Source organism: Nannobrachium achirus (assembly GCF_963921795.1).
Source record: "Nannobrachium achirus genome assembly, chromosome: 12".
In the NCBI taxonomy this organism is placed as follows: Eukaryota; Metazoa; Chordata; class Actinopteri; order Myctophiformes; family Myctophidae; genus Nannobrachium; species Nannobrachium achirus.
The window spans coordinates 25887291-25913093 of NC_137832.1; the positions used below are offsets into that span (position 1 = coordinate 25887291).

At 39.9% G+C, this 25803-nt stretch overlaps 1 protein-coding gene across 2 annotated transcripts; it reads right to left on the bottom strand.

The window, feature by feature from the left end:
- Positions 1 to 271: 271 nt before the first annotated feature.
- chfr (checkpoint with forkhead and ring finger domains, E3 ubiquitin protein ligase) lies at positions 272 to 24173 on the bottom strand. 2 transcript variants are annotated; one of them, XM_080739491.1, is made up of 18 exons: positions 24121 to 24173; positions 22904 to 23035; positions 21864 to 21963; positions 21385 to 21494; positions 20880 to 20939; positions 19938 to 20162; positions 19402 to 19494; positions 19079 to 19253; positions 18256 to 18410; positions 15399 to 15561; positions 14449 to 14654; positions 12453 to 12575; positions 11468 to 11551; positions 10882 to 10952; positions 7913 to 8000; positions 7530 to 7637; positions 6488 to 6560; positions 272 to 4774 (listed from the first exon to the last, which is right to left on the bottom strand). In XM_080739491.1, exons 2-18 carry the CDS (start codon positions 23010 to 23012, stop codon positions 4732 to 4734), a joined length of 1986 nt encoding a protein of 661 aa, XP_080595617.1. In that variant the 5' UTR covers positions 23013 to 23035; positions 24121 to 24173; the 3' UTR covers positions 272 to 4731. The 2 variants fall into 2 exon arrangements, with proteins under 2 accessions (XP_080595617.1, XP_080595616.1); XM_080739490.1 differs by having other exon boundaries at positions 19938 to 20165.
- Positions 24174 to 25803: the final 1630 nt, after the last annotated feature.

Sequence of the window (25803 nt, forward strand, 5' to 3'; positions counted from 1 at the left end):
AGCTTTTGACGTGGGAGTTTCTCCCCTTGTCTGGGAAAGCCTACGTCGCTCAAGGAAACCTCGGCCAGACGCCACCAACAATAAAACAGGTGAACTCCGTTAAAGGTCAAGACGTCGTTTTCCTTGTTAACAGCTTGTTTTACCCATTCAGGCCTAACATTATTTAACGCTTTAACTATTGAAAAATAGCAGATATACAAGCTCACAGCACGGCACCGAGTGCCGCGCTGCGAGCTTGTAGATCTGCTATTTTTGAAAAAGTCGTGAAAATATTTGCAAATCTTTGAATATTTTTTAAGCGAACATTTGTAACTCAAATTTTGCTTCTGGGTGGTCCCTGGAACTAAATATTTTGAGATGGGGGTCCATGGCCAAATTCATATCATTTTGGGGGTCCTTCACATGAAAAAGTTTGAGAGCCACTGACTGTTAGTCTCTCAAGAACAGACTGAGCTCCAGTTAAGTGAAAAGGACCTTTTCTTTGACGATGGCTATAGCCAGATTGCTGACATAGAAACATAGGTTTTTCAAAAAAATCATAGGATTCAAAAGACACTTATAGAATCGGGTCAACATTCGAATTTTCATGATTTTTCAATAGTTAAAGCATAAAATAATAATACACAATAATGTGTACCCGTTCTGAATGGGTTAAGTGAGCAACACTGGTGATGGAAGCAGCTTGTGTCTTCAGAAATAATATGGAGTTCATGCAAACATCCTAAAAAAAAAAAAGGTATAAATGCATAGAACAAAGATGTGCTTGAACCTCTTCGTAATGTACTAAGGAATCTGTTGTAGGAAGCCCTAGATTGTTCTAAATCAACATTTCTAATACGATTATTACAACACAAAGTACAATAGAATGACTAGGTTGTGTTCATTTTCATACTGTCAACTACTCAGGCACAGGAAGACAAAAGTATATAAAAACAACTCAGTAGCATGCCTTTCAATACACATAATATGGCCTTAGTCCATTACAGATTGCTTTTCTCGCTTCTTGATAAGTTTTGCTTTGAAACTTACAGTAGGCCTTGCATGTCTTTTGTGACCAGGTGGTTATGGTGTTGAAATGAAAAAGGTGACGCCGCTACCTACATGGATTAATATAGAAACGTTGTAGGTTTGGATAGGCCACATTCTCAACCAAACAAATTTCCCTTAACCCATTTAGGCCTAGAATTATTGAATGCTTTAACCAGTGAAAAATAGCAGATATACAAGCTCACAGCGCTGCGAGCTTGTAGATCTGCTATTTTTGAAAAAGTCGTGAAAATGTGTGCAAATCTTTGAATATTTCAAAATCTTTGAAACTCTGTGCCGCGCTGTGAGCTTGTATATCTGCTATTTTTCAATAGTTAAAGCATAAAATAATGATACACAATAATGTGTACCCTTTCTAAGATTCTTTGCTGGTTACCCGCCAAAGTGAGGGACAGTGGACAAAGATACAGTATATAGACCGTTTTCCAGAGCCCTCCCCTGTAGAGGGCGCAGTCAGCCATGACTGCAGTGTTACTCTAGTCCAAGGGTCTTCAACGTTTTCAGGCCAAGGACCCCTTAGTTGAGAGAGCGATGAAGCAGGGACCCCCACAACCTGTTCATAGATTCCATAGTTTCATTGTTTGACAGCAAAATCAGTGTATTTTGGATTCATGTCAATTTGTGTTTTCAGATATTTAACCACTTGAACAGTCGATACTTAACTCATACAGTGCCAGGCGACTTTTAGAGCAACTTTCTCACTATGGAGTTCCCTGCCAAGCGACTTTGGGCGACTTTTACTTAGAAAAACTTTTGGACCCAATTAAATCTAGTAAACATGATTTCAATCGCGATTTTGCATGTTCCACCCCCCATACAACCCCATCTTTCAAACATGGCAGCCATTTTTGTTTACATCTGAAGAAAACATTATGGCTGATAAATCATGAATGCCTGAACGGATTTCCAATCTTTTTTTTTTGTTTGAAAGCTGTGAACAGCCTGCACAAACATGGTGCATGATCTGTGCATGGGCGTGCATGATCTGTGCACTATAAATTACATGGGAGTCTATGGAGGCTTCTGGCACTAGTGCCACTCGAGGGGCATTTTAAATTGGCAGTAAGTGAGTTAATAAACTTGACCTTTCAAATTGTATTTAGTCTGCTCTTTTTCCCCTCTACACCAAACCTTTTTGCAGAAAATAGCCAATCTACAATATCACAACGCCTCGCGCTGCGAGGCGTTGTGAGCTTGTAGATCTGCTATTTTTGGCTCAAGTTCTCAGAATATGGACGCTATGGTTCAAGTGGTTAATATAAAAAAAATATATATAGAAAAGGTTTCTATCACAAAGATTTTGAGGACCTCCTGTAGTAACTCTGAGGACCCCCTAGGGGTCCCGGACCCCCTGTTGAAGACCCCCGCTCTAGTCTGTTGATACGCGTGGAGTTGCAAAGATGATTGGCCTAAAGTGGATAAAAACTAGACTTTGTTCCCACAAAGAACAGCACAGTAAGTTTTGGAAACTTTAAGTTAGCTACTCACACCTAATGTTAGCATGCAGTCCCGTCTCCCTGGTTGTACATAGGTTTGTAAACGCAGTAATGGCAGCACCCTCCACAGGGTGGCGCTCAGGAAAACAGTCTATACGTGCCACTGCTAAGATTAACTAATAACTAGCCTTTGGCTGGTGTTAATTCCCCACACCTGGCCTCAATCATGAGCAGCTTTAACTGTTTAGGGTCCATACCATTAATTGACATGCCCCAAATTGTATGCACATTGGTTGTAAGAAGTGATTGTAATTGTTGCAACAGGTCAATGCATAACAGGCAAAAACGCCCATGGAAGCGTTTTGCCATTAAGTAAAAAGTACAGTACAAATCTATTAGATTTAATAAAGAAAAACTATTTTCCTCATTGCTCTGCAGCAGATTCGGACTATGGGAAATATATGTACATGTAGGTAGGCCGTTGCGCTTCGATTTGTCGGTGCAGTCCTTGCGTTACAGTTTAATCAGAAGAGTGTGCTCACACTGACACCACTTTTACAAGTGCATAATATATATTTGATAGCTGGGTCCAAAAAAATGTATTTGGAATTACATTTGTAAAAAATATTCTCGCTGTTGAATGTTTTCCCTTTCTTCTGTCTACATGAAATACCTCTTCCAATGATCAGTGGCTAATACTGGAGAATTTCTCCTTCAGGCACGGTCACACATGTGCTACGTACGCATCAAAAGTGTCAGATTCCCCAATATAATCAGGACAGATTTCAGATAAAAAGGGCCTTCTATGAGGTGGTTAGAGGCATTTGGGGGTAAAAGTGGGGAACCAGGCCTCTTTACATAATTCAAGGGTGCCAAATCGGAAAAACCTCGGATGGGTGTTTTCATTTAATCTATCATGGTTAATTTTGTTATCCCTTTCAATAACTCTTTAAACAAGGCAAGCTAAACTGACAAATTAAGTGTCTACATCTATGTTCTGAAGGTCGGACAGTGTGATTAAGGCATTTTTTTATGTAATTAGGGTTCAGTATATTCCTAAATATGTTAATTAGTGGCCAACATTACAGAGAACTGTTAGTACTCAAAAGCCTCTTCTCCACTGACATGGCCCAACACCACAACACTCCACACCGCCCACTCGTGCCAGGTTTTCCACTACAAGGACCGGGTGGAGTGGTATGTAAGGGGAAATCTCGCTCTTTTGAACGACCGTCACTTCGACAAAGGAGCGTCGGGAGGGTTAGCGACTCACTCCACGGAGGTTAGGGTAAGGGTTTGGGTTGGGTGTCGAAAAGATTGACACGTAGTAACAGCGAAGCGCTCCCGGTGTGAAAGTGGTACTAAACGTGGTACTAAAAAGTATCCAATCTAGAGTAGGTCTGAGCTAGGCCAAACACTTCATAATGACTAATCACTCACTGACCTTTCATTTAGACTGATCACTCACTGACTTTTCATTTAGACCACCAGGATATAGTTGTAATACATGATAATATATTCTATTGTGTTATAACCCACTGACTTTTCATTTAGACCACCAGGATATAGTTGTAATACATGATAATATATTCTATTGTTTTATAACCACTATTATAATCTATTATAGTGTATTATAGTTATAGTTTATTAGACAACAGACAACGCTATAAATTAAGTAACAATAGAATCCATGGCAGATCCAAAGGACACTCAGGAATCAGGATGACCATGACTCTTCCGCAGACCATGTGAACCTGCTTCTCCCATTATATAGTAAGTGAAACCTGACCAATCATGGACATTTTTCAGATTCAGCACCCTTGAATTATGTAAAATAGACTGTTAAGACAACTTTTACCCCAAAATGCCTCGAACAATCACATTTTCCAGTAAGTCTTCCTGCCTATTAACATCCTTTGTATAGGACTGGAATGAAGTGCCATTGGTGAGCCAACCACTGGGGATGGGACGATATGAAAATGTCATATCACGATTATTTTGACAAAAGAAATCGCAATGTACGATATTACTGCGATAATCAAAATCCATTATCCTGGGGCGGAACATTTGTCAAAAAAATAGCAGATCTACAAGCTCACAACATGTCGCATCCCTACGCTCCGTGAGCTTGTAGATCGGCTATTTTTTGGCAAAGACATCTGATATAGAGAGAAACAGCGCATATGAAGCGCATGTGTAATCGTGCCCTGAAGCTGTAGGGATGCATTGAATGGGTCGTCCTGTCCCTTCAGCTCTTGAAGCGAGTTTGCTCACATATATGGTTGAATTTCCTGAAATCAAAAGTGAAGGAAATATTTTAGAGCCTTGCATGTCACAAATCGAAACACAAAGCAACAGACTCACACCTTTTTTCCCCCTCCAAAAATACACATGTGTTTTGGGATTTCATATTGAAATGCAAGAAGCTTCAATACAACTCTACCACAATGGTTCTCAAAGTGGATTCCAGAGACTAAAGGAACCCACATACAAGTCTGTAACTCTGACAGTGTACAAATGGAACCAAATGAACCTATTTGTACACTGTCAGAGTTAGGGGAAAACCTTGAAATCTGAAAGTTTAAGAAACACTGCTCTACCACAAGGTTAGGTTGGAGGTTAGTGTAACACAGGTGGAGTGTACATGACGCGGGGGAAAGAGTATGGAAAACTAAGAGATGAGAAGCACTGCAGTGCCTTTTTTGACAACCGCCGCTAGATGGCGCTAGTGACAGCGCTGCCACCATATTGGTATGAAAACCTGAAGCTACACAGACAAAATGACAAAGAGTGGAAAAGAAGAATGCAGTGTGACTAGGGCTGTCACGATATGACATTTTACATGACGATTAATTGTCACTCAAATAATTGCGATTAACGATTAAATTGTGTTTTTGTCGCTGATAATTACATTTCTGTTTGGCTTTTAGGCTTTGAAGTTGCACATGACAGATATGACACATAACCTAAATACACAAAGAAATTACTGACATATTTGACAACTTACTACTTAAAAAAAATAACATTGATAGTGGAAATAGCCGATCTACAAGCTCACAACGCGTCGCGATCTGCTATTTCCACTATGTTTGATTTTTTTCCTATTTTTTTAACATGGAAACTATTATGTTATTATTTTTATTATTACTATTATTATGAAAAATAATCGCGATTATGTAAAATAATCGCGATTAGGCGATTATGTAATAATTGTGACAGCCATAAGTGTGACAGTCTAAATCTGATCTTTGCTCTGTTGATTTGCTATCCCCCCCCCCCCGCCCCCCCAACACACACACACCTTTTTTTGAGGGGGGTCCAACTGACTGTCCATTATCAATGTATTGTTATTTAAACTTAGATTTTTAATTAATTAACAAGCACACATCACACATATTGAAATTCTGAACTAATGTGTTACTAATTTCTGCTTTGATGGATACATACATTGATAAGTGAGTAAATCATTATAGTTGTATGCATATTATTATTATTATTTTTGTTTCATTGTTCAACACAGCCCTCTGTTGCGGTGTGTCATCTCTTGGGCTTCTATACTGGTTCCCCAACCTACTAGCCTGCTGGTACAGTATATGGAGAGAGCAAGATGTTGATGCAATGCCTCCCTCTACTGGGGAAAGGGTTTAACAGCCTGCAACATTGTGAAGTTACACATTTAAACTAAAATGGCCTGTGTATCCATGTCTGTCTGCACAGACATGTGTTTATATCCAACTGTCCCCTACAAATCAGACAAATCACTGCTCATGCTGCTACGTGCACAATGCACTTTTGTACATGATTAAGTATTTATAAAGACTAATAGACATGCTCGCAGGCAGGAAAGCTGTATAGTGCGGCTTCGCCACTCAACACTTTTACAGTGTGGTGTAGGATGTAAGCCAACTACCAGAGCATCCGCGTGTGCGTGTCAAATTTATCGTGCAGCCCAAATATGGAGTCATATGTCACAGGTGACTGACACAATCTGGAAATGAACTTACATGCCATGATGCGCCTTCACCTGTGTGCGACAGTTACGTCCCCAGTAACAGTCAGGACGAGACGTTACAGATGCTGGCAATCAAACATTAAATCAAGTCATTACTCAAACTTTAAACAGAATTAACACATTATGGCTCAATACGACACACCTAGATAGCAAAGAAGTAAAGACTAAAAATGTTTTCACTAGAGGTCAAGCAATTTATAGTGCGATCTAAAAGAAATATGCCTTAGGGATATTTAAGGTAGGGTAAGTGATTTCACTTAAGTTTCAGTTTATTGTAGGTCAGTGTTTCTCAAACATTTTTCTGCATGGTCACACTTTTCATGTCCCAAGAATCCATGGGCACACGAACATAATCGTCACTATCGGGAAGAAACCTTGTATCTCCAAGTTTCAAATTTGTACGTTTCTTCGCAAAGTAAAGCCCTGCTTCATCATACAAGGCTGTCGCACAACAGTAGTGAAAACAGCAGATCTACAAGCACACAACGCCTCGCAGTCGGCTGTTTTCACTAGTTTAAATCATTTTTAAAATGATAAATACAATACTGGCTTTCAAGCAGTTTCAAGGGGCACACTTGACCCTTCTTGGGGGCACACCAAAGGTCCCCAGGCACAGTGGTTGAGAAACACTGTTGTACGTGACAGGTGGGGGCCTTCCTCCAATCATGACCAAGTGGGGACGGGGCGGGCATCGACCATGATTGGAGGAAGTCCCCACCCTATCCTGATTGGAGGAAAATCTGTCACCCAACATTTTGGTGGAGCAACTGAAAGTGCTTTTTTCTCCTCACAGGGGATAAGGCTGAAGTAAAAATATGGACCAAACACTCACATAGTAGTACTATCAGAACATAGAGCCATTTTGTTATTTTAATTAAATGAAATCACTTACCCTACCTTTAACTTTCAAACATATTTGGAGTCTACTCTGGCTTTTGTTTGCATGACCAGACAGTTTTTAAGTTGTGTTGACCCTAAAGATGTTTCAAAGTGAAATATCCTTTTAAATAGATCAATATTGTGGTGTCTCCAACCTGGTAAGTCAGACGCTGGGATGTTCTGTCTGTATTTGTAGGCCAGTTCCTTGAAGCCCCGCAGGCCACAGCAGTAGCAGACGGTGACATTTGCATTAATGCGATAATCTGAAAGACCCAAGGTCACTTAAGTGAATATTTTACAACATCTGGGTAGCAGCAATACATACAACATCCAGATATAATAGATAGAGCTGCAACATGAAGATACAGTAATTGTAACTAATATATCAATGTCATAACATTTAACATTTCTGGGATATACTCCAATACATACAAGATATATCACAGTATACAGTCAAAGTGTAGCAGATCTCTGATAAATATCACCAGGTCTCCTACGCGTTGTTCGATTAAGAAATAAAGATGTATTACTTTCTTACCTGACAGATAGTAGATTCCTTCTTGTAAGCCCTGCAGGGCCTCCTTGAGCATGTCCTTCCAAGACCTCCCTCTGGAAGACAGGTAATTCTAGAAGGACAAACATTTTCTTTTAAAACTAGAAATACTGTTCCTACAAAACAGTGTGGGCTCGCTCGTGACTATATTCTGCAGCGTGCTAACTGTCATGTGAAGCTCAACCAATACTCCAGCTAACACCACTCCCAGATTTTCCACACCTCAATGGCACCTCATTGCCTTTGTACCGTCTGTGGCAGAACTCACTATATACTGTAAATAATGAAGATAACATAGTGTTCTCGCCTTTCAGACGAACCCACAAACCTCATTGGCTAAGGGCCCTGCCTTTGTACTGTCTGCGACGGAACTCTATAAATAATAACATAGTGTTCTCGCCTTTCAGGCGAGCCCACAATTATACACATTTAGTCGCACTGCAACAGAAGTGCTCCACTTGTTACACTTTCATGTGGTGACATTTCCTAGTTAAACATGCCAGGAAGGCGGGACATAGCGCTGGGAGGAATGTGGTTGGTACCGTCATTTGTTCGTCTGTTCGGTGCCACCGAGATTTTGTGACTACCGGAACCAATGTGTGTTTTTGTTTATATTAGGACAACTCTCCTCCCGTCTAGAGAAGACGTGCTGGTGAGACTGCTGTTCTGCTGCATATGAATTAAAATAACTTCTCAAGAAACTACTCAAGAGAGTGCGGATATTCCCTTTATTCTTAGTTTACATTACACTCACATGGTCACATAACATTAACACTTGGGTGACTGAACTGAAAAAACTACCCCTCCGCCTGCATTTACCGTTCATTTAGACCGTTAGATTTTCTCCCTTTTGGCCGAGCTGCGCAACACCTCCTCCCCCTGCTGCCGGCGGGGGTTCTATTGTCTTCCAAATGTGAATTAGCATTTCAATTGACCTCTCAAAATACGACGGGACAACAAGCTCACCATAGCCACACAGTTTGTGAGCTTATATAATTAAACATTTGTTTGGCAAAGCTTTCATATATGTCCCGACTTTATTATTATTATTACTAGAAATTGATATAAGTTAGTTAATTATAAAGAGAACGTTGATCAGTAGGCTCACTAGAGCGAAGCCGTGGCGAGCGAAGCCGTGGCCCAACACAAAGTTAACAAAGAAATTACATAAACAAGGGAAATAACAAATAAAGAATGGTCTAAACACAACTTATAAAGCAACGAAAATAATAAGCTAAATAAGAGGAAACGAAAAATACAATAACTTAGCCAAACAGAACCTTTCCGAAGCGTTCAGAACTCAACAAAAACTCAACACATCTTAAAAATAAATAAATAAATAAATCCCGTCCTGTCCCACTCCTGTACAAGGACTCCTCATACCTGGAGTTGTTGTCTTATGTCTTTCTCTGCTTTACTGTAGCCTACTCACTACTCAGGGATTAGACACAAGTTCATAGGACTACTCTTCTCGGACCCCGAAAACTTTAAAGGTAGAAATGTATTTTATTCACGGCTTTTATGCGCAACTCTATTGTTGCGCTGACGGCGCCTGGTTTGTGCTGCGTCAGCCTGCGTGCATCTCTTAGTTTTCACTTGAGTTGAGAAACAAACCACTTCAATATGATGGACGTTATGTAACATTTTGTCAACAATCTCTGCACCTTTGGAGTAATATAAAGGTAATATAATATAAGTTCACTTTGAGTCTTTGACACTTATTTATATCCATCGCGCTGTTCAACTCTGCACAACGCGGCACAAAGCGTTGCAGCGTGATACGATCTATAGGCCTATATAGAGAGAAAGAGAGAGAGAGAGATAATTCACATTCTCTTCACTCTGTAAAATGTTCACGTAGTGTTTTTTGCTTAGGCATGTAACAATAAAAAGCAAATGATTATCCATTAGAAATTAAACGTGCAGGACACAAGTGTCGGGTGCCTATACTGTTTGATCGCACCAATGTCACCGTGACATGCGTGCCGTCTAAAAGCCGTCTCCACTCGGACAGAACAGGCGCAGCGTGTGCGCAGCGTGTGCCGTGTTCCCGTGTAGGCATATCTATACAAGATATTCATTTTGGCCGATAACTTATAGATCACCCAGTTGTTCTTTATATGTATTATTAGCTGAAATGATGCTTAGCTTTTAGAAACACGCTGTGCAGTGGCAGCAGCGTCGCACTTCTCCCGGTCAGCAAGAGCATCATCTCCCCGCAAATGATTGCTCATGCACGGCTAAAATAATTAATAATAGGCCTACATTATATACACCATAGCGATTCTCATAATTAATATTATATTGATACTATTTATGAAATAAAACATTTCCAGGTAGTGGTTTTAATGTCTTTGCTAAGCTGACAGTGAAATGCAAATGATCCATTACCTTGAACAAAGGCGCACAACGGGAGCGCTAAACGTGTGAATTCTCTTAGGAGGGGGAGAATGGGGGAGAGCGGTCTATTCTGCCGATAATTACCGTCAGAGTGGTATAATTGTATTTTATTTCATAATTAGGAAACGTTTCAGAAGGGGAAAAAAAATGAGAACATATATCTTGAGTATTTAGGAAAAGTCATGGAAGGGGAAATTTCTGAGACCTTCACAGGGAGAGTTATTGCACTTTGAAATCTCAAAATCGGCCTAAAGGACCGGTTAGTCACCCGTGTGTTAAGTGTTGAGTGGTGTCCATGCGTTTTATAACCAGTTTTTATTTAGATTTTTGTGGATATCTTGTACAGCCTTCTCAGTCCTCATAGTTACTTTTCGAGTGACATCAATAGTGATTTGCTGTACAGTAGTATTAGCCTATATTTTAGAAGTAAAAAAAAAAAAAAAGAAAGAAATATTAAAATCGATTTCTGGATACTCTAATCAATGACTAATGGATTTTCCGGTGGCATCCCTACTAGACAGGATCACGATAACCAGAAAGAAGGTCTGACTCACCCTGAGGATCTCAGACTCGTAGTTATTGCTGTTCAGAACACCATCCAGGCATTTATCCGTTAGATTGAGCTCTGTAAACGACATAATGGGTTACTTGCACCATAAAACTGTAATTATGATCAACATGGATGGATTCCATGTATAATCAACAGGACCCTCATGTTGAGGGGCCTCTATACAGCACACCTACAAAAGCCCTTTAACTTTGGCCCATAGTGCCCACATACGCAAATAGTTAACCAATTTAGGCCTAGAATTATTGAATGCGTGACCCTCTAAATAATCATATTTGAAGAGAGTTGAGGAATTTTGTACAACACAGTTTTATTGTGAAAATAGCCGATCTACATGCTCACGAGCATGTAGATCTGCTATTTTCACAATTTCTGCCTCTAATATTTGACAATTTGGCCAATGTTTAATTTGTCAACCCAAAATCAATAACGAAAGACAATACATAGTTATTTTTTACAGGACCTTCCAGGACCCTTGATCAATTGCAAAACTTTTCCAGTACAGGAAAAATATTTTTCTAATTTCAAAATATTTCCAGGAATGACCGTGGGAACCCTGAATATAGACTTACCGCTAAAAAGGGCCAGGCAACCTTGACAGCCAATCCTCTGGCAGCCCCAGTAGATATGACAGAAGGGCCGCTGGCACAACATACCTAGACACAAAATGAGAAATGAGGGTGAAAAAACTATGTACTGTATGTGTGTTCATCAGGGATTGACAACAGACAGAAATACATACTTTGAAATAGACACAGGCAAGATTTTACCAATCAGTGCCAGATTTCTTTTGCACGCTTCCAGAAGGTCAAGAAGAAATATTTTAGAGTTGTTTTTTGGTGAATATTTTTCACTCATCGTTCTTACCAAAATATGGAGTTCCACATTGAACTCCACACTGGTGACATGGCATCAATATGACCTCATCCATATGATGACAGAGATCCACCGGGAAGCTATGCCATTATTAGACCCCAGTCTTATTTTTTTATCTCAACTTTTCTACATTGTTGAGGAAAGCTTGGCGTTAGGGATGGGATGACATGAAAATTTCATATCACGATTATTGTGACAAAAGAAATTTACGATATTATCGCGATAATCAAAATCCATTATCCTGGGGCGGAACATTTGCCAAAAAAAAAAATCTACAATCTCACAACGTCTCGCAAAAAAGCGCTTGCGCCGCGTTGTGAGCTTGTAGATCGGCTATTTTTTTGACAAAGACATTTTATAGAGAGTGAAAAAAAAAGACTGTATCAAGTACGTATATTATAAGTACCTTTTACCAATTATAGCGGGCTACCGGATATGCAGCTCGGCAATTAAAAGGTGAACTGATCTCAGTGCATGACAGAGGACGATATCAAGATAAATTAAATCTCTGTGTTTTTATCACGATAAACGATAACATCGCATATCATCCCATCCCTAGTTGGCGTACAATCATTTCATTGCCTGCAATGTTGCTGCCAGCTGTATTGTATGCATGTGCCTGTGACAATAAACACTTTGAACCGCACACATTCAGTAAACACAATAGGCCCAGACACTCACATTGCTGAGCAGGGACCTGCTGGCTGCCGAGTTCACCACGTCTGTCTGGCATGGGCTGAAGGCAGCAGGTGCAGATGACGTGGCAGCCCTGAGGAGGACACCTGTACGCCTGAGGAGACGTTTCTGAGGCAGACAAGAAACGGGCTTCAAAATACATTTCATATGCAAAAGGTTGCGGGGAGTAATTTACCACCTCAAAACTATGCTCGGGGACGTCGCTGTGCTATCATTTCCCGTCTGAGACAATAAATATTTGACCTTGAACTTCAACATCACCTTTGTCTCTCTGTAGCGACCATTTGTCCAAACCAGACAATTTGTCACACAAATAATTGCAATTAACGATTTAATTGTGTTTTTGGCATTGAACATTGGAACACATATGTATTTCTGATTGTCTTTTTAGGCTCCGCAAACAAACTGCACAGGGCATATATGACTAAAAGACTATATAATATAAAAACACTTTCCCCCCAAAATATTTTTTTAACTGTGGAGATTTCCATCTACAAGCTCAATATGCCTCGCATCTCGACACAGGCAGCTAGTAGATCTACTATTTCTGCTGATAAACATATTTGAAACATGAACATCTTTCAACATGATCATGCAAATATAATTGCGATTATCTCAAATATTTGCGATAATACTATGGAATAATTGTGGCAGGCCTAGTTGCCATTGCAGCATGAAGAATTGTCCAACCATTATGGGTTTTGGTGAAACAGGAAGTAAAATTGCATGGAGGGTGACTTAAGTTAATTTTTTTACTACCGACATAACCTCCATAAGAATGTAATGTAATAATGTAATGTAATATTGTTGAGTAATATGTTGCTTGTAGTCAATGCCTGCACAAATGTAAAAAAAAAAACAAATGTATTGAGTGGAGAAGTAGAGAAGCTGGAGGATGCAGAGATTCTCTTGATTGCTGCAAAAACTAAGTCCTACGTATGTCTGCTGGCCTGAAATCAAATCCTTTTACGGCCTCCACCAATGTGGTCTTCTCTCTGATTTAATATCTTCCAAGTGAATAGAATCCCCAGTAGAATGCTTCTGTTTGTATTGCTGCTCCTTTTAAACTGTTGTTGGCAAATTTTAGTCTTCCATAGTTTAAATAGTTTGAATGCTTACGGTACTTTTTATGTTCATGGGCCCTTTCTCTTAATTGTTCATTTTTATCTAGTATGAGCCATCGTCTTTATGCTCTGGTCTTTGTGGAACACATTCCCTTCCAAGGCAATGACGGTACGTTCAGGGTTCCCACACATTTTAACCAATGAATTTTCAAAACCTTTCAAAACTTTTCCAGAATATTTAACCCAATTTCCAGGACTATATAACAATAATTCAGCGCAATATTGAGTCTCTTACTCCTATGTGTAATGCCCAAAGACAGGCAGTGTAGCAAAACTAAAGCATGCACGATGCGAACAGACCATGGCGTGCATGTGGATCGTGCACGATGGACACGCACATGCCCACATCAAAAGGTAAGAAAATCGTGTCAGAGAACCCTGAAAGTCGATTTATGGTGGCAGTAAAAGTTAAAATCAATAACCTAAAACAATGCATAGCTATTTTTTTTCCAAGACCTTCCAGGACTCTTGATCAATTCCAAAACTTTTCCAGTAATGGAAAGATATTTTTCTAATTTCAAAATATTTCCAGGAATTTCATGACCTTGGGAACCCTGTACGTTGCATCTAGGTATGATGGGGATTGCTACACTTCCCTTGTCATCTTACAGCCCTTGCATGTCCGACTCCTGAATCTTGTTTCCACGATAAATCATTGTAAAAAACAAGCACATCAGCAAGTCATTTGGAATAGCTGCTGTTTTTACAAATAGCCTGGATGTTCAAATAAAACTGCAGTTAAGTGCAATAAAAAATCATTCTTACAGGCAAATTCCTCAAAACCAAATAAACACATTATATCAAAAACCGCACAGAAGGAAAACATGAAAAGAATAACTGGTGATAGATGAACATACCTGCAATGACCTCGGAAGAGGTTGACGGCTCTTCTCCAGTTAGTTTCCCAGGGCGCTCTTCAAGGCCTTGTGTTGGGGCTGAGGCCGTCATGGTAGGTGGAAATGAGAGAGTTGGCGCGACAGGAGAACCAGCGAGCCAGGGGAACAGCAGCTGATTGCTGTCCTTCCTGTAGCCAGGACACTGCCTGCAGATCATAAACTGCTGACTGGGGACAAGACATACACAGATTATCACAGAGAGCAAGAGATTATGAGTTTTAGTTGTAGAATAAAATGTTTTATCAATGTAGAAATCAAAGTGATCAAATACTAAGGCTGGGTGTTGGCAAGGTCCTCATTATTCACTTTTTCCTAAATTCTAGTCAATGTTTTTGTGAATTTAAAAACAACCATATACTGGAAATCCTTGATGTATTGATGAGCGGGATAATCAATATCATACTGTTAAAATATTATCATTGGCATTACATTAATTGGTCGCACAGGTGTGACGTTAAAAGTTGAATTCGCTTTTTTTGTTGTGCGAACAAAATTACTATCAAGTTCAAACTGTTAACTCATTTACTGCAAATCAGTATTTTTCCAAGTCTCACACCGCCAAAAACTGTGGATACGCTGGATGGCACTCTTCGCTAACATACGAGTCAAAATTTAATTCTCAGACACACAAAGATCCAGGAGATTACGTGATCGCAACAAGATCTCATCCACCACCGTTCACTTCCTGTTTATTCCATTTGGGAAAAAGCTATATTCATTACTAGAGAATGGATGGACGAAATAATATTTCCCCCCCGCAGAAACCTCTGTGTCTAACGATTGGGGGATCTATCTTACTGGAAAAACAACAAAAAAATCACTGGCAAGTAACATTTTATGTGTGTGTGTGTGTGTGTGTGTGTGTGTGTGTGTGTGTGTGTGTGTGTGTGTGTGTGTGTGTGTGTGTGTACCTGATGTCTGAGGCGTCACTGTCGTTGTCAGAGAGCTCAAAGAGGTAGTCCGAGCTCCCCTCCTCATCAGAGAGAGCGCGCTCTACTTTGGGCTGCAGCATGTCCTGAGTTATCTTATTCCTGCTGTCCATGCTCTTCTGGTCCTCCGCGCTGCGACACTTCTCTGTGACCGGACACATACAGTACACACAGCTAATCAGTGTCCACATCCAAACAATACAGATGCAATCAGATAAGACATGTCTGTAAAAGCACTTTGGTCAACCTTGTCGTTTTTAAATGTGTATACCTAAAGTTGGATTGGATAAGAAACAGCATCTATGCATTCCTTAAAATTTAGGCCTAGAATTATTGAATGCTTTAACCAGTGAAAAATAGCAGATATACAAGCTCACAGCGCGGCACCGAGTGCCGCGCTGCGAGCTTGTAGATCTGCTATTTTTGGAAAAAGTCGTGAAAATGTGTGCAAATCTTTGAATATATGTATTTTCAAAGCGAACGTTTGTAACTCAAATTTTGCTTCTGGGTGGTCCCTGGAACTAAATATTTTGAGATGCGGGTCCGTGGCCAAATAAATATAATTTTGGGGGTCCTTCACATGAAAAGGTTTGAGAACCACTGACATACTGTAGTAGTCTCTCAAGAACAGACTGAGCTCCATTTAAGTGAAAATGACCTTTTCTTTGACGATGGCTGGCCAGATTGCTGACATAGAAACACAGGTTTTTCAAAAAACCTTAGAAGGATTCAAAAGACACTTATAGAATCGGGTCAAAATTATAATTTTCAAGATTTTTCAAAAATAGCAGATCTACAAGCTTGCAGCGTGGCACAGAGAGTGCCGCGCTGCGAGCTTGTATATCTGCCATTTTTCAATAGTTAAAGCATTCAATAATCCTAGGCCTAAATTAATGTCCAACTTGCAGCTAAAAGGACAACTTCCCCTATTTATCTTCATATAGTTGCTCCTCACTAATGCTCATTATAAGATGATACAATTTTTGTCTACCCCCTCTGTGTCTCAGAGGAGGGCTGTGGACAGTTCAGAAACCCACCTACCAGTGACATCTTTGATGCCAAGCTAATAGAAACCGCAGGTTTTCCATTCCTGATAAGTTAGTATGCTATAATGGAAGCCATTGTTGTCGCGTTAAAACAAAATAAAAATATCGTGAGCATTAGTGAGTGGACCAATTATATAAACATAGGTTGAAAATGGGGGAAGTCGTCCTTTAAGCTGCAAGTTGGACATTAAGACATGCATAGATGCTGTTGTTTGTTATCCAATCCAACTTTATGTATATAAAACGTGTGAAGTTGTACTTTAACAGCTACTCTACAATAAATATGTATGTATGTACCGTATAACATCAATCCATCACATTCTATATTAAAGACCTGACATTTATAGTGTACAATGTTCATAGTATTTGTCTCTTCTCCTTTATGTCGGTTTGTTAAAAAAAAAGGATGAAAATGTTTAGTTTGATGTCGTATGACTGCATGCAGTGCTTACACCATTTGAAACATCAGTCTTCGTTCTTAACAGTTTAGTATATCTTCAATAATCAAGCCAAGTAATGTTATGTTGAAGCCTATTGTAGGGATAACGTTAGGCTCAACATATTTGTATCAATATCGTCACAACACATAGACACGTCTTAATGTGAGCTTGTAGATGATATATTTATGCCAGACAATATTTAACGTAGAAGGAAAACAGAAGGGGACCTACTACAGAGCCCTAGGGCAGTGGTTCTCAACCTGTGGGTCCGCAAAATATTTTGGGGGGTCCCCAGATGATTTAACTTAATGTGCAACATTGTTTTCTCACTCAACAGTAAACAAACCAACATACAGTTTTAAGTGTATAGAGGGTATCTGATTCTGCACATTTCCAAAGTGACAATTTAAGGCCTTTTTAACTCTTTGAGTGCCCCCTTTTTCACCACTAGAGGGCCCCAATGACCAGAGAATTCTACTTAGACAGTGCTGGTATATGCACAAGCCCTGCAGCCATGACATGCCTGAACACTTTCCTTTGTGCATGTACAGGAAGAGGATGAAGTTAGCTTGAAGTTAGCTATTGGCTACCAAGCATTTTAGAAGATCTATTTTCTGCAATTTAGCCACGATTAAACCTTGCACACCTCATGCATGGGAAAAAAACAGAGAAGAATGAGCTCTAAAAAATCCAATGCGCATTGGAGTGGATTTGTGCAGTTTGTTCACAGCTTTCAAACAAAAAAATCCGATTGGAAATCCGTTCAGGCATTCTTGAGATAATAGCCATTATGTTTTACATGTTATGTAAACAAAAATGGCTGCCCTGTATGTTAGATGGGGTTGTATGGGGGTGGAACATGCAAAATCGCGATTGAAATCATGTTCACCAGATTTGATGGGGTCCAAAAAAAAAAATTCAAAAAAAAATGTTTAATTTTTTTTTTTTTTTTAAAGCCGAACTAGTTCGGGATCGGCACTCTGCGATACGATAATAAAGCCGAACTAGTTCGGGATTGGCACTCAATGAGTTAATACCTATAAAATGACAAATTAAACATTGGCCAAATTGTCAAATATTTGAGGCAGAAATTGTGAAAATAGCAGATCTACATCCTCACAGTTGCGAGGCGTTGTGAGCATGTAGATCGTCTATTTTCACAATATATAGAACCGTGTTCTACAAAATTTAAGTGCTCATCAGGGTGGGGGGTCCCCAGTTAAGATTATGATTATTTTGGGGGTCGCGGCCTGAAAAGGTTGAGGACCACTGCCCTCTAGGGGAGTGTGGTCAACTAACAGGGTGGTTAAAGAGTACCAGGGTGATGGGTGAGGTAGGGTGGTTAAATAGTACCAGGGTGCTGGGTGAGGTAGGCCTCCACCAGGTTGTTGAGGATGTGGTTCTTGCGGATCCTCTCCACGGGGCAGCGGCAGGTGGGGCACAGAGACGAGCGCTCCATCCAGCCGGAGTAACAGGCTGCACAGAAGGTATGCATGCAGGGCTGCAGGCTGGGGGACGACAGCAGGCGGTTAACAACTTAAAAACACACATCCACCTAGGGATGGGACGATAAGCGATATTATCGTTTATCGTGATAAAAAACACTCACGATAATCGTATTGTGGAGATTTAATTTATCGTGATATCGTGCTCCGTCATGCACTGGGATCAATTCACCTTTTATTTGCCGAGCTGCATATCCGCTACCACTTAAACCCTCTATAATTGTAAAAGGCATTCATAATAAACATAATTTATCCTTGATAGTCTTTCTTTTTTTCACTCTATCAAATGTCTTTGCCAAAAGATTGCCAATCTACAAGCTCACAACGCATTGCGGCGCGTTGTGAGCTTGTAGATCTAAGCTTTTTGGCAAGCTTTTTTTTTATTATCACGAGAATATCATAAATCACGATTTCTTTTGTCACAATAATCATAAAGACATTTTCCTAATGTCAGTGATTATGAAATCAATATTCCGGTCATACCAACATTCTACAACTGAACTGGGCAAATCATAGTTTCAGTATATTGTCATGCCTGAAAATGAGCATGCGTTGTTGCAGGTATACATTATTTTATGTATACTTTTGTATATTTTTGACTTCATGTAATTTGCTCAAATAAAAAACATTTGAAACATATTGTCATGCCTGATGTGATTTTGCAGCCATACCTGACACAGTCATACAGTAGATCCTGACAGATGATACATGTTAAAGACTCCTCCATCTTGTCTGTCTTGGTGCCTTCCACCGGAGCCTTACCCAGCAGGTCCTGAAGGCTTCCCTTGGGTGGACCTACAGCTTCACTACTGGAGGAGTGAGGGAGGCTCAAATCACAACCCTTGTCTGGAAAAATAAAAATAAAAAGGGGGGTTTAGTTCTGTTGGAAGATAGGCATGGAATTTGACTGAACCCTCAAACTGCTCTTGTGGAGCTGCTCAGTGGCCAACTTTATAAGAACATACAGATTTATCTTCAGACGTAATAAACTGACCGTAGTTGGGTTTCCTCCGCTTCCTCTCTGGCTCCTGGATGTCAGTGTATTTCTCTTGTGCAGGGGCAGGTTCTTTAGCTTGGCCTGGGAAGACTGTAAAAAAAATAATAATCTAAAAGTGACTAAAATTCTGACGCAGTTAACTGAAGCATTAAAGTTCAAAGTCTTGATCCATGACAATGACAATTGTATGATTATCTGTAGCAGGATTTGAACATCTAACCTTATGTTTAAAAGATGACAAACACAATTTACAATTTAGACATTTAGCAGACACTTTTAATCCAAAGCGATTTACAATAAGCAAGGTAATACATCATTACATCAACACTAATACATCAAATGCATAGTAATTAAGAAGAATACGTAGGCAGAACAAGCACATATTCAGTAAAAACTTTATAAAATACAAACTTTTAATCGCTTGGTTTTTGAGAACTTGGATGCACAGTAATGGAACTGTAACGGTCCATTTGGTTACATTCATGTATATAGTCTTTGAGTTTAATTTAAACCGATTCAGTGTGTGAACTTACCCGAGGCAAAGGGGACAGCGTGTACAACAGGGCCAGCTGCAGCAGGGCAACTCATGTGCAGACGGGCAGAGGACGAGGTGGAGGGCTGGGGTTCCTCCTGAGTCTGTTGCCTGAGGGGTCCGGCCACCACTACCGGCTCCACAGAGAAAGACAGGTCTGGTGATGGCGCAGTACGTCTGTGAGGTGACCTCTCCTCCATCACGTCTGCAGCATTTGGTCCAGTACCTGCTAAATACAGATTACAGTGTGCGTTTGGTCTTTGGACTCGTGGCCGATACCATTTTCATTACTTCTCATTCATTGGTTTTGCCTTTCTCCCGCCACTTGCTTAAAAGCTGTGACTAACTTTCCTGTTCTAACCCATGTTCAAACCCAGGTCTCCTGAGCTAAATATAGAGCCTGCCTCCTAAATTAAAAATGTACCTGCAGGTACCACTTGCCAACCACATGTAATCTAAAAACAACCACCCAAACTGCATAAGTTGTATTAACATACAGATTGGAAGAAAATACATTTTTAATCTCACAAAAAGTGAAATAGTGCAGGTGCAAGTGTTGTTTTAGCCCAAGGAATGTTTTTTTTTTTTGCAAAACAGATGCTTGCAATGGATTCAGAATCATGAAAAACCCCTAGCATGACCCCTCATATGCTACTTAAAGCAGATTCATTTTTAGCTTTTTTCCCCTGTATAGTAAAGTTAATGGGACACCGACTCTAGCGGGTGATAACATCAATTAAGCTACTTCTCAGAAAGGGTTACCATACCAAAATATAAACTAGAGACATGTACGAAGAAGAAAATCCAAAACTGTTACGGTCACCTTGGGTGGTACCAAAATTTGTATTAGGCCCTGTTCTAATATTAGGCCATACAAGGCCAAAATAACTGTTGAATGTTATACCTTGGATGTTGAGTGAAGTGAAGATGAATGTCTACTTACGTCCATCATCTTGTGAATCAGGTTGCTCCGGTTTCATGGAATGGTAAACATAGGCGATATCTACAGGTAAAGGAAAAAATATATTTTCATTCATTGTGAAGACAAGAGCTGTGTTTTATGCAAGATATAAAAACAAACGTCAATAATACCAAAGAGGGTGTTCTTTAATTTAATATTAGACGTTAAATACATTAAAGCTGTGAATTTAGAGTTAAATATTTAGTGAGGATATTGTACCATGAAGATTTTCTCAGGATAAGTTGGGTAATATGGTCTATCCGCTCATGCCTAGAGGCTGTGGTACTACTCAGTCATACAGTAGTTAAATGAAATTAAAATTAAAATCTAACTCCAGATTAGATCTACAAGGTGGGCACAGTCACCAGATGAACAACTCTCCGTTGCTTTAAAGGAGTTGTCAGCATGGTGGAAAATTGTTTTTTTGACAATAGTAATTGGCTACGGGCCAATTGCAAAGGTCACTAAAAACACGAAATACACTCACTTTGTTCAGGCTCATTTTTCCTGTACACAAAGTAGATGACATCTCCATTCTGCAGCACGTGGGTCTGCTTCTTCACCAGCTTGGACATGTTGATGACAGTGCCATTGGTGCTAAAGAAAGACACACAAACAGTTCCATATAACATAGAAAATGATAATGTAACAGCAATTTGTTAAAAATAATAGTTTGGAACTAATCCGGGAATAATACGCAACTTGTTTAAAGTGGTTAAAAGTGGCATGTGTAAACTCAATAATAATCATTAGGAAGGATGATACTACTTGTTCCCAAAAACGTGGACTGACACCAAAAGATTAAAATAAAAAGTAATTTCTATACCAAGGTGAGTGTTTATATGCATTTTTTAAGTGCTTTTACATGCATCTCATGTGAAGCACATCAAGTTGTCTTGTTTCTGAAAAGTGTTATACCAATAGTTTTTAATAACAGGCCTTGCCAAAACCAGAGTATCAACATACCTCATGTCCTCGAGCCACACCTGCCCTGAATGCTCATCTTGTACAATTTTGCAGTGATCCCCTGAGACCAGTTTGTTAGCAGGAAAAGATAGATCACATCCTGTCAAAGATACAAAATGTCCATTAACTCCTGCACATACTGACAACATATGCAATAATACTTACTGTATCTGACATGTAAAAAGTAATCTTCTTGTATATATGTTTTTATACAATATAAAACTATAGACTACTAGACAATTTGAATGACAAATACATTATTGTATATTGACACATTTGGAAAACTCCTTGTTTTTAATCATTTGTTTAAAAAATTAAACATCAACTGAAATCACAATGTTAGAAATGTATATGAAAACGCTCATTAATATATTTTGATTCATGTAATATTCAACTATCCAGACATTGCCTACTAGGCTAATTGGCCAGTTACTTTGTAGTGGCGGTAGACTCCTGAAAACTGAACACAACAGAGTAGACAAAACCAATGGAGATAAACCTAATCTTACCATGGGTAAAACTCCATACAAAAAAAGAAAAAACTACTTAATATTCGGCACACATGATCGCAATAGACTCCTTTGTTATCCTCAGAAGGGGGTGTCTAAGTTTGGTGAATTAAGAAGGCTTTGTGTCTTGAATATGGGGGGGTGGGGGTGAGGGGGGTGTCTGTTAAATGGTCCAGACACTGGCAGACTAGCTATGTCTGTGCTGCAGTAGTCTCTCGATTACAGACTTCTGCATTGCTGCAAAAGGGAAAGAAGCGACCAAACTTTTCCTTAACGATGGCTAGCCATATTGGTGCTGCAGTAGCAGGACAGTGCTGTCCAGAATTTTATGAGCTTCTGAAAAGCAGCTTGAAACTAATATAAAAACATCCCAAAGGCCAACGTTGTTTTTAGGCTATTCATTTTCTGTAGTAGTGTTTGCATTTGATTATTACAAAAATATATATATAATACTTGCCCCAAATGTTTACCTGGTAATAATATATTTATCACACTCAAAGAGAAGACAAATATTCCTTTAACCCAGATTACCTTTTCTCCGACCGACCGTGCATTCCCTGTTGACAAGCAACACCTGGCTCTGGCAGGAGTCTACTTTGACCAGCTTTCCCCACGGTCGCCCTCTTCCAACACCTTCCATGTTCTAAAGAAATATTTGATTTTCTGAAACGACAAAAAAAAAAAAAAAAAAAACTTGCAGTCATTGTTTACAGTACAACCAGTAGAATGACTGATATTCCAGGCTGATATTCCAGGCAAATGTGAGGTGATTGTACTTGAGCATTTCCAATTTCCAGTACTTTCCTGTACTTTTACTCCACTACATGTATTTGAAAACATAAGTTACTCATTATTTAGCAGGTTTTTATTATTCAAAAACATACATTAATCACTTCAGCCCTATATACATTTTGGCCATTTGAAAAAAAGCTCACATGCTCATGCGCCTGCCATTTTTTATACATTTTAAATACTTTTGTACTTTCACTCAAGTACATTCAGAATTCAGGACTTCTACTTGTAACAGTATTTCTAGTAAAAGTATGATACACATTATTACAGAATGTCCAATCAAGTTTTCAAATGTGTACAAATACATTGTGAGCTTGTTAGATCGGCTATTTTCAAAATGGCTGAGGTGCTTATGCATGTTTTGCAATAATAATCAAAATCTACAAAGTAACTAGTAACTAAAGTTTTCAAATAAGGTAGTGGAGTAAAAGTACAATATTTCCCTAGTGGAGTAGAAGTACAATCGAAATACTGCAGTAAAGTAAAAGTACCTCAAAATACTCAATCAAGTAGAGTACTTGAGTAAATGTACTTAGTTACTTTACACCACTGACAATGAAACAACCATCCTCCCCGAAGCTAACGATAGCTGCATAGCTTGACACAGCGAGGTTAGCTAACGTTACATGTCAAGCTGAGAAACACCAAACATATTAACGCTATCAATCACATGAATAGAAACAACACAACACACACACACACACACACACACACACTTATATCACAGATAGATCAGCTGGTGGTGATCGATACGCTGTAACGCGGCCCCGCACACAACAACAACACAACAACTTTGTTTACTACTAAAGCAACGCTACTTAACGCTACACTTCAGCATGAGCTCGCGTTTAAAGATTTACAAAATAACAATATTATTATGATTCCGAGAGTAACGTTTCATTGCCGCGCGGTGTTGTTCATACCGTGCATACAGTACAAAGTGCACATTGCCCTACCATCAACAGTGCAGATTGCTTTGTTGGTTGCTCATATTGCGCTCAGGGTCCATCCGTGCACTGCTTCACTTCCTGACAAGCACAGAGCACAGGCATTTATTTATTTACCCACATCAGCTGATGGAGGAGGGGCGAGCAGTGCACGGGCGGTGGACTGGGGGTTGTATGAAGCATGGAATCTATTACAAACCTTTTTAATTTCTGCTTTCTCCAGCTCTTTAATGAAAAGAAAACACATGTTCTATCAGGACTGGAGAGACTAGGCTAAACGCTACCCATTTATCAGGTTCAAATTTTAGTGTGCCAAGTCTGCCAACTTCCAACTTGTTTCCAATTCGGTCTGCTTATTTCTTTGTCATCACTTCACTTCTTTATGATAAAGAAGTGAAGTGTGTGAATTCTCTCTCCTGATTGGATAAAAATGCATTTTCCGTCTACTAAAATAAAATTAAAAAATCACACTAGTGTGAAGTGAGCAGTATTTATGAGTTAATTTCACGGCACGCTGCCCAATAAAACCCCCCAGTGGGTGTCGCTCTCCATTCCGACATGTCGCAACTCCGAAGTTGACTTCTTATTGTCGGAGTGGCAACACTCCCATAGGGGTTAAGTTTAGGGTAAGGGTTAGAGATAGGGTTAGTGTCGGAATGGAGACATGTCGGAAAGGAGACATGTCGGAGTGGCGGGGTGTAACCCTTGCAGTGCATCCTTCAAAGCTTGGCCTTGGCCAATTAATGGGACCCTGGGCCTCCAACAAACTTTAAGCCGTTTGTGGCAAGATGTAGGCCATATCTAAGGGCCGATTCATACTCCACTTTTAGAGCCGAATTTATTTTGGTTCGATTCGGGGAGTCACAAAATCTCGTGGGCACCAAACAGCCCCCCTGTCATGGAACTGTACCTTTTCCTATGCAACTTCTAATAAACTCTTCAATCAGATGATGTTGGAGCTTAGCTCCTTCCACGGGCGGCCGAGCTTCTAGTCGAACCTGGCCAACTCGGGAACGATGTAAATAGAGAATGAATGCCCCGCCCTTTAATGCAATCCCCATTATACCTGTTGTCATAGGACCCGTGTTGATCTGTTTGACTGTGTCCATGTATGCCCATATATTGAGATATCTGTCTGACTGCGTCCAAGTTATGCCCATATATGGAGATCTCTGTATCTGCCTGACAGTCGGCCGAGCGTCTAGTCGAGGACCGGCCTACTCGGGAACGATGTAAATAGGGAATGAATGCCCCACCCTTTAATGCAAACTCCATTATACCTGTTGTCATAACCTGTTTTGACCATCTGTTTGCCTGTGTCCATTTATGCCCATATATGTAGATATCTGTATCTGTCTGCCTGCGTCCATTTATGCCCATATGGGGATCTCTGCAGACACAGTGCCGGTTCTGGAAAACACTAATGTCAGACATTAGCTCCGCGTACGGAGATTCCGGACCTTTCGCGCTGGTTCCGGATAACCGCATATCAGGTCAGGTCGAGGCCGGGCACTGCACTCCCTGCTGCGGCGGGGAAAGCGTGTGCCGAATTCTGTGTAATGCAAACCCCATTATACCTGTTGTCATAGGATCCATTTTGACCATCTGTTTGCCTGAGTCCATTTATGCCCATATATGGAGATATCTGTATCTGTCTGTCTGCGTCCATTTTATGCCCATATATGGAGATCT

Coding starts and splice junctions, on each gene's coding strand:
- chfr (XM_080739490.1), bottom strand. CDS start 23,012: ATGGAAGGTGTTGGAAGAGGGCGACCGTGGGGAAAGCTGGTCAAAGTA. Junction 14,655..15,398: donor AGTGACGCCTCAGACATCAG/GTACACACACAC, acceptor TCTTGTCCCCAG/TCAGCAGTTTATGATCTGCA. Junction 12,576..14,448: donor CTCTTCCGAGGTCATTGCAG/GTATGTTCATCT, acceptor TGTCTGCCTCAG/AAACGTCTCCTCAGGCGTAC.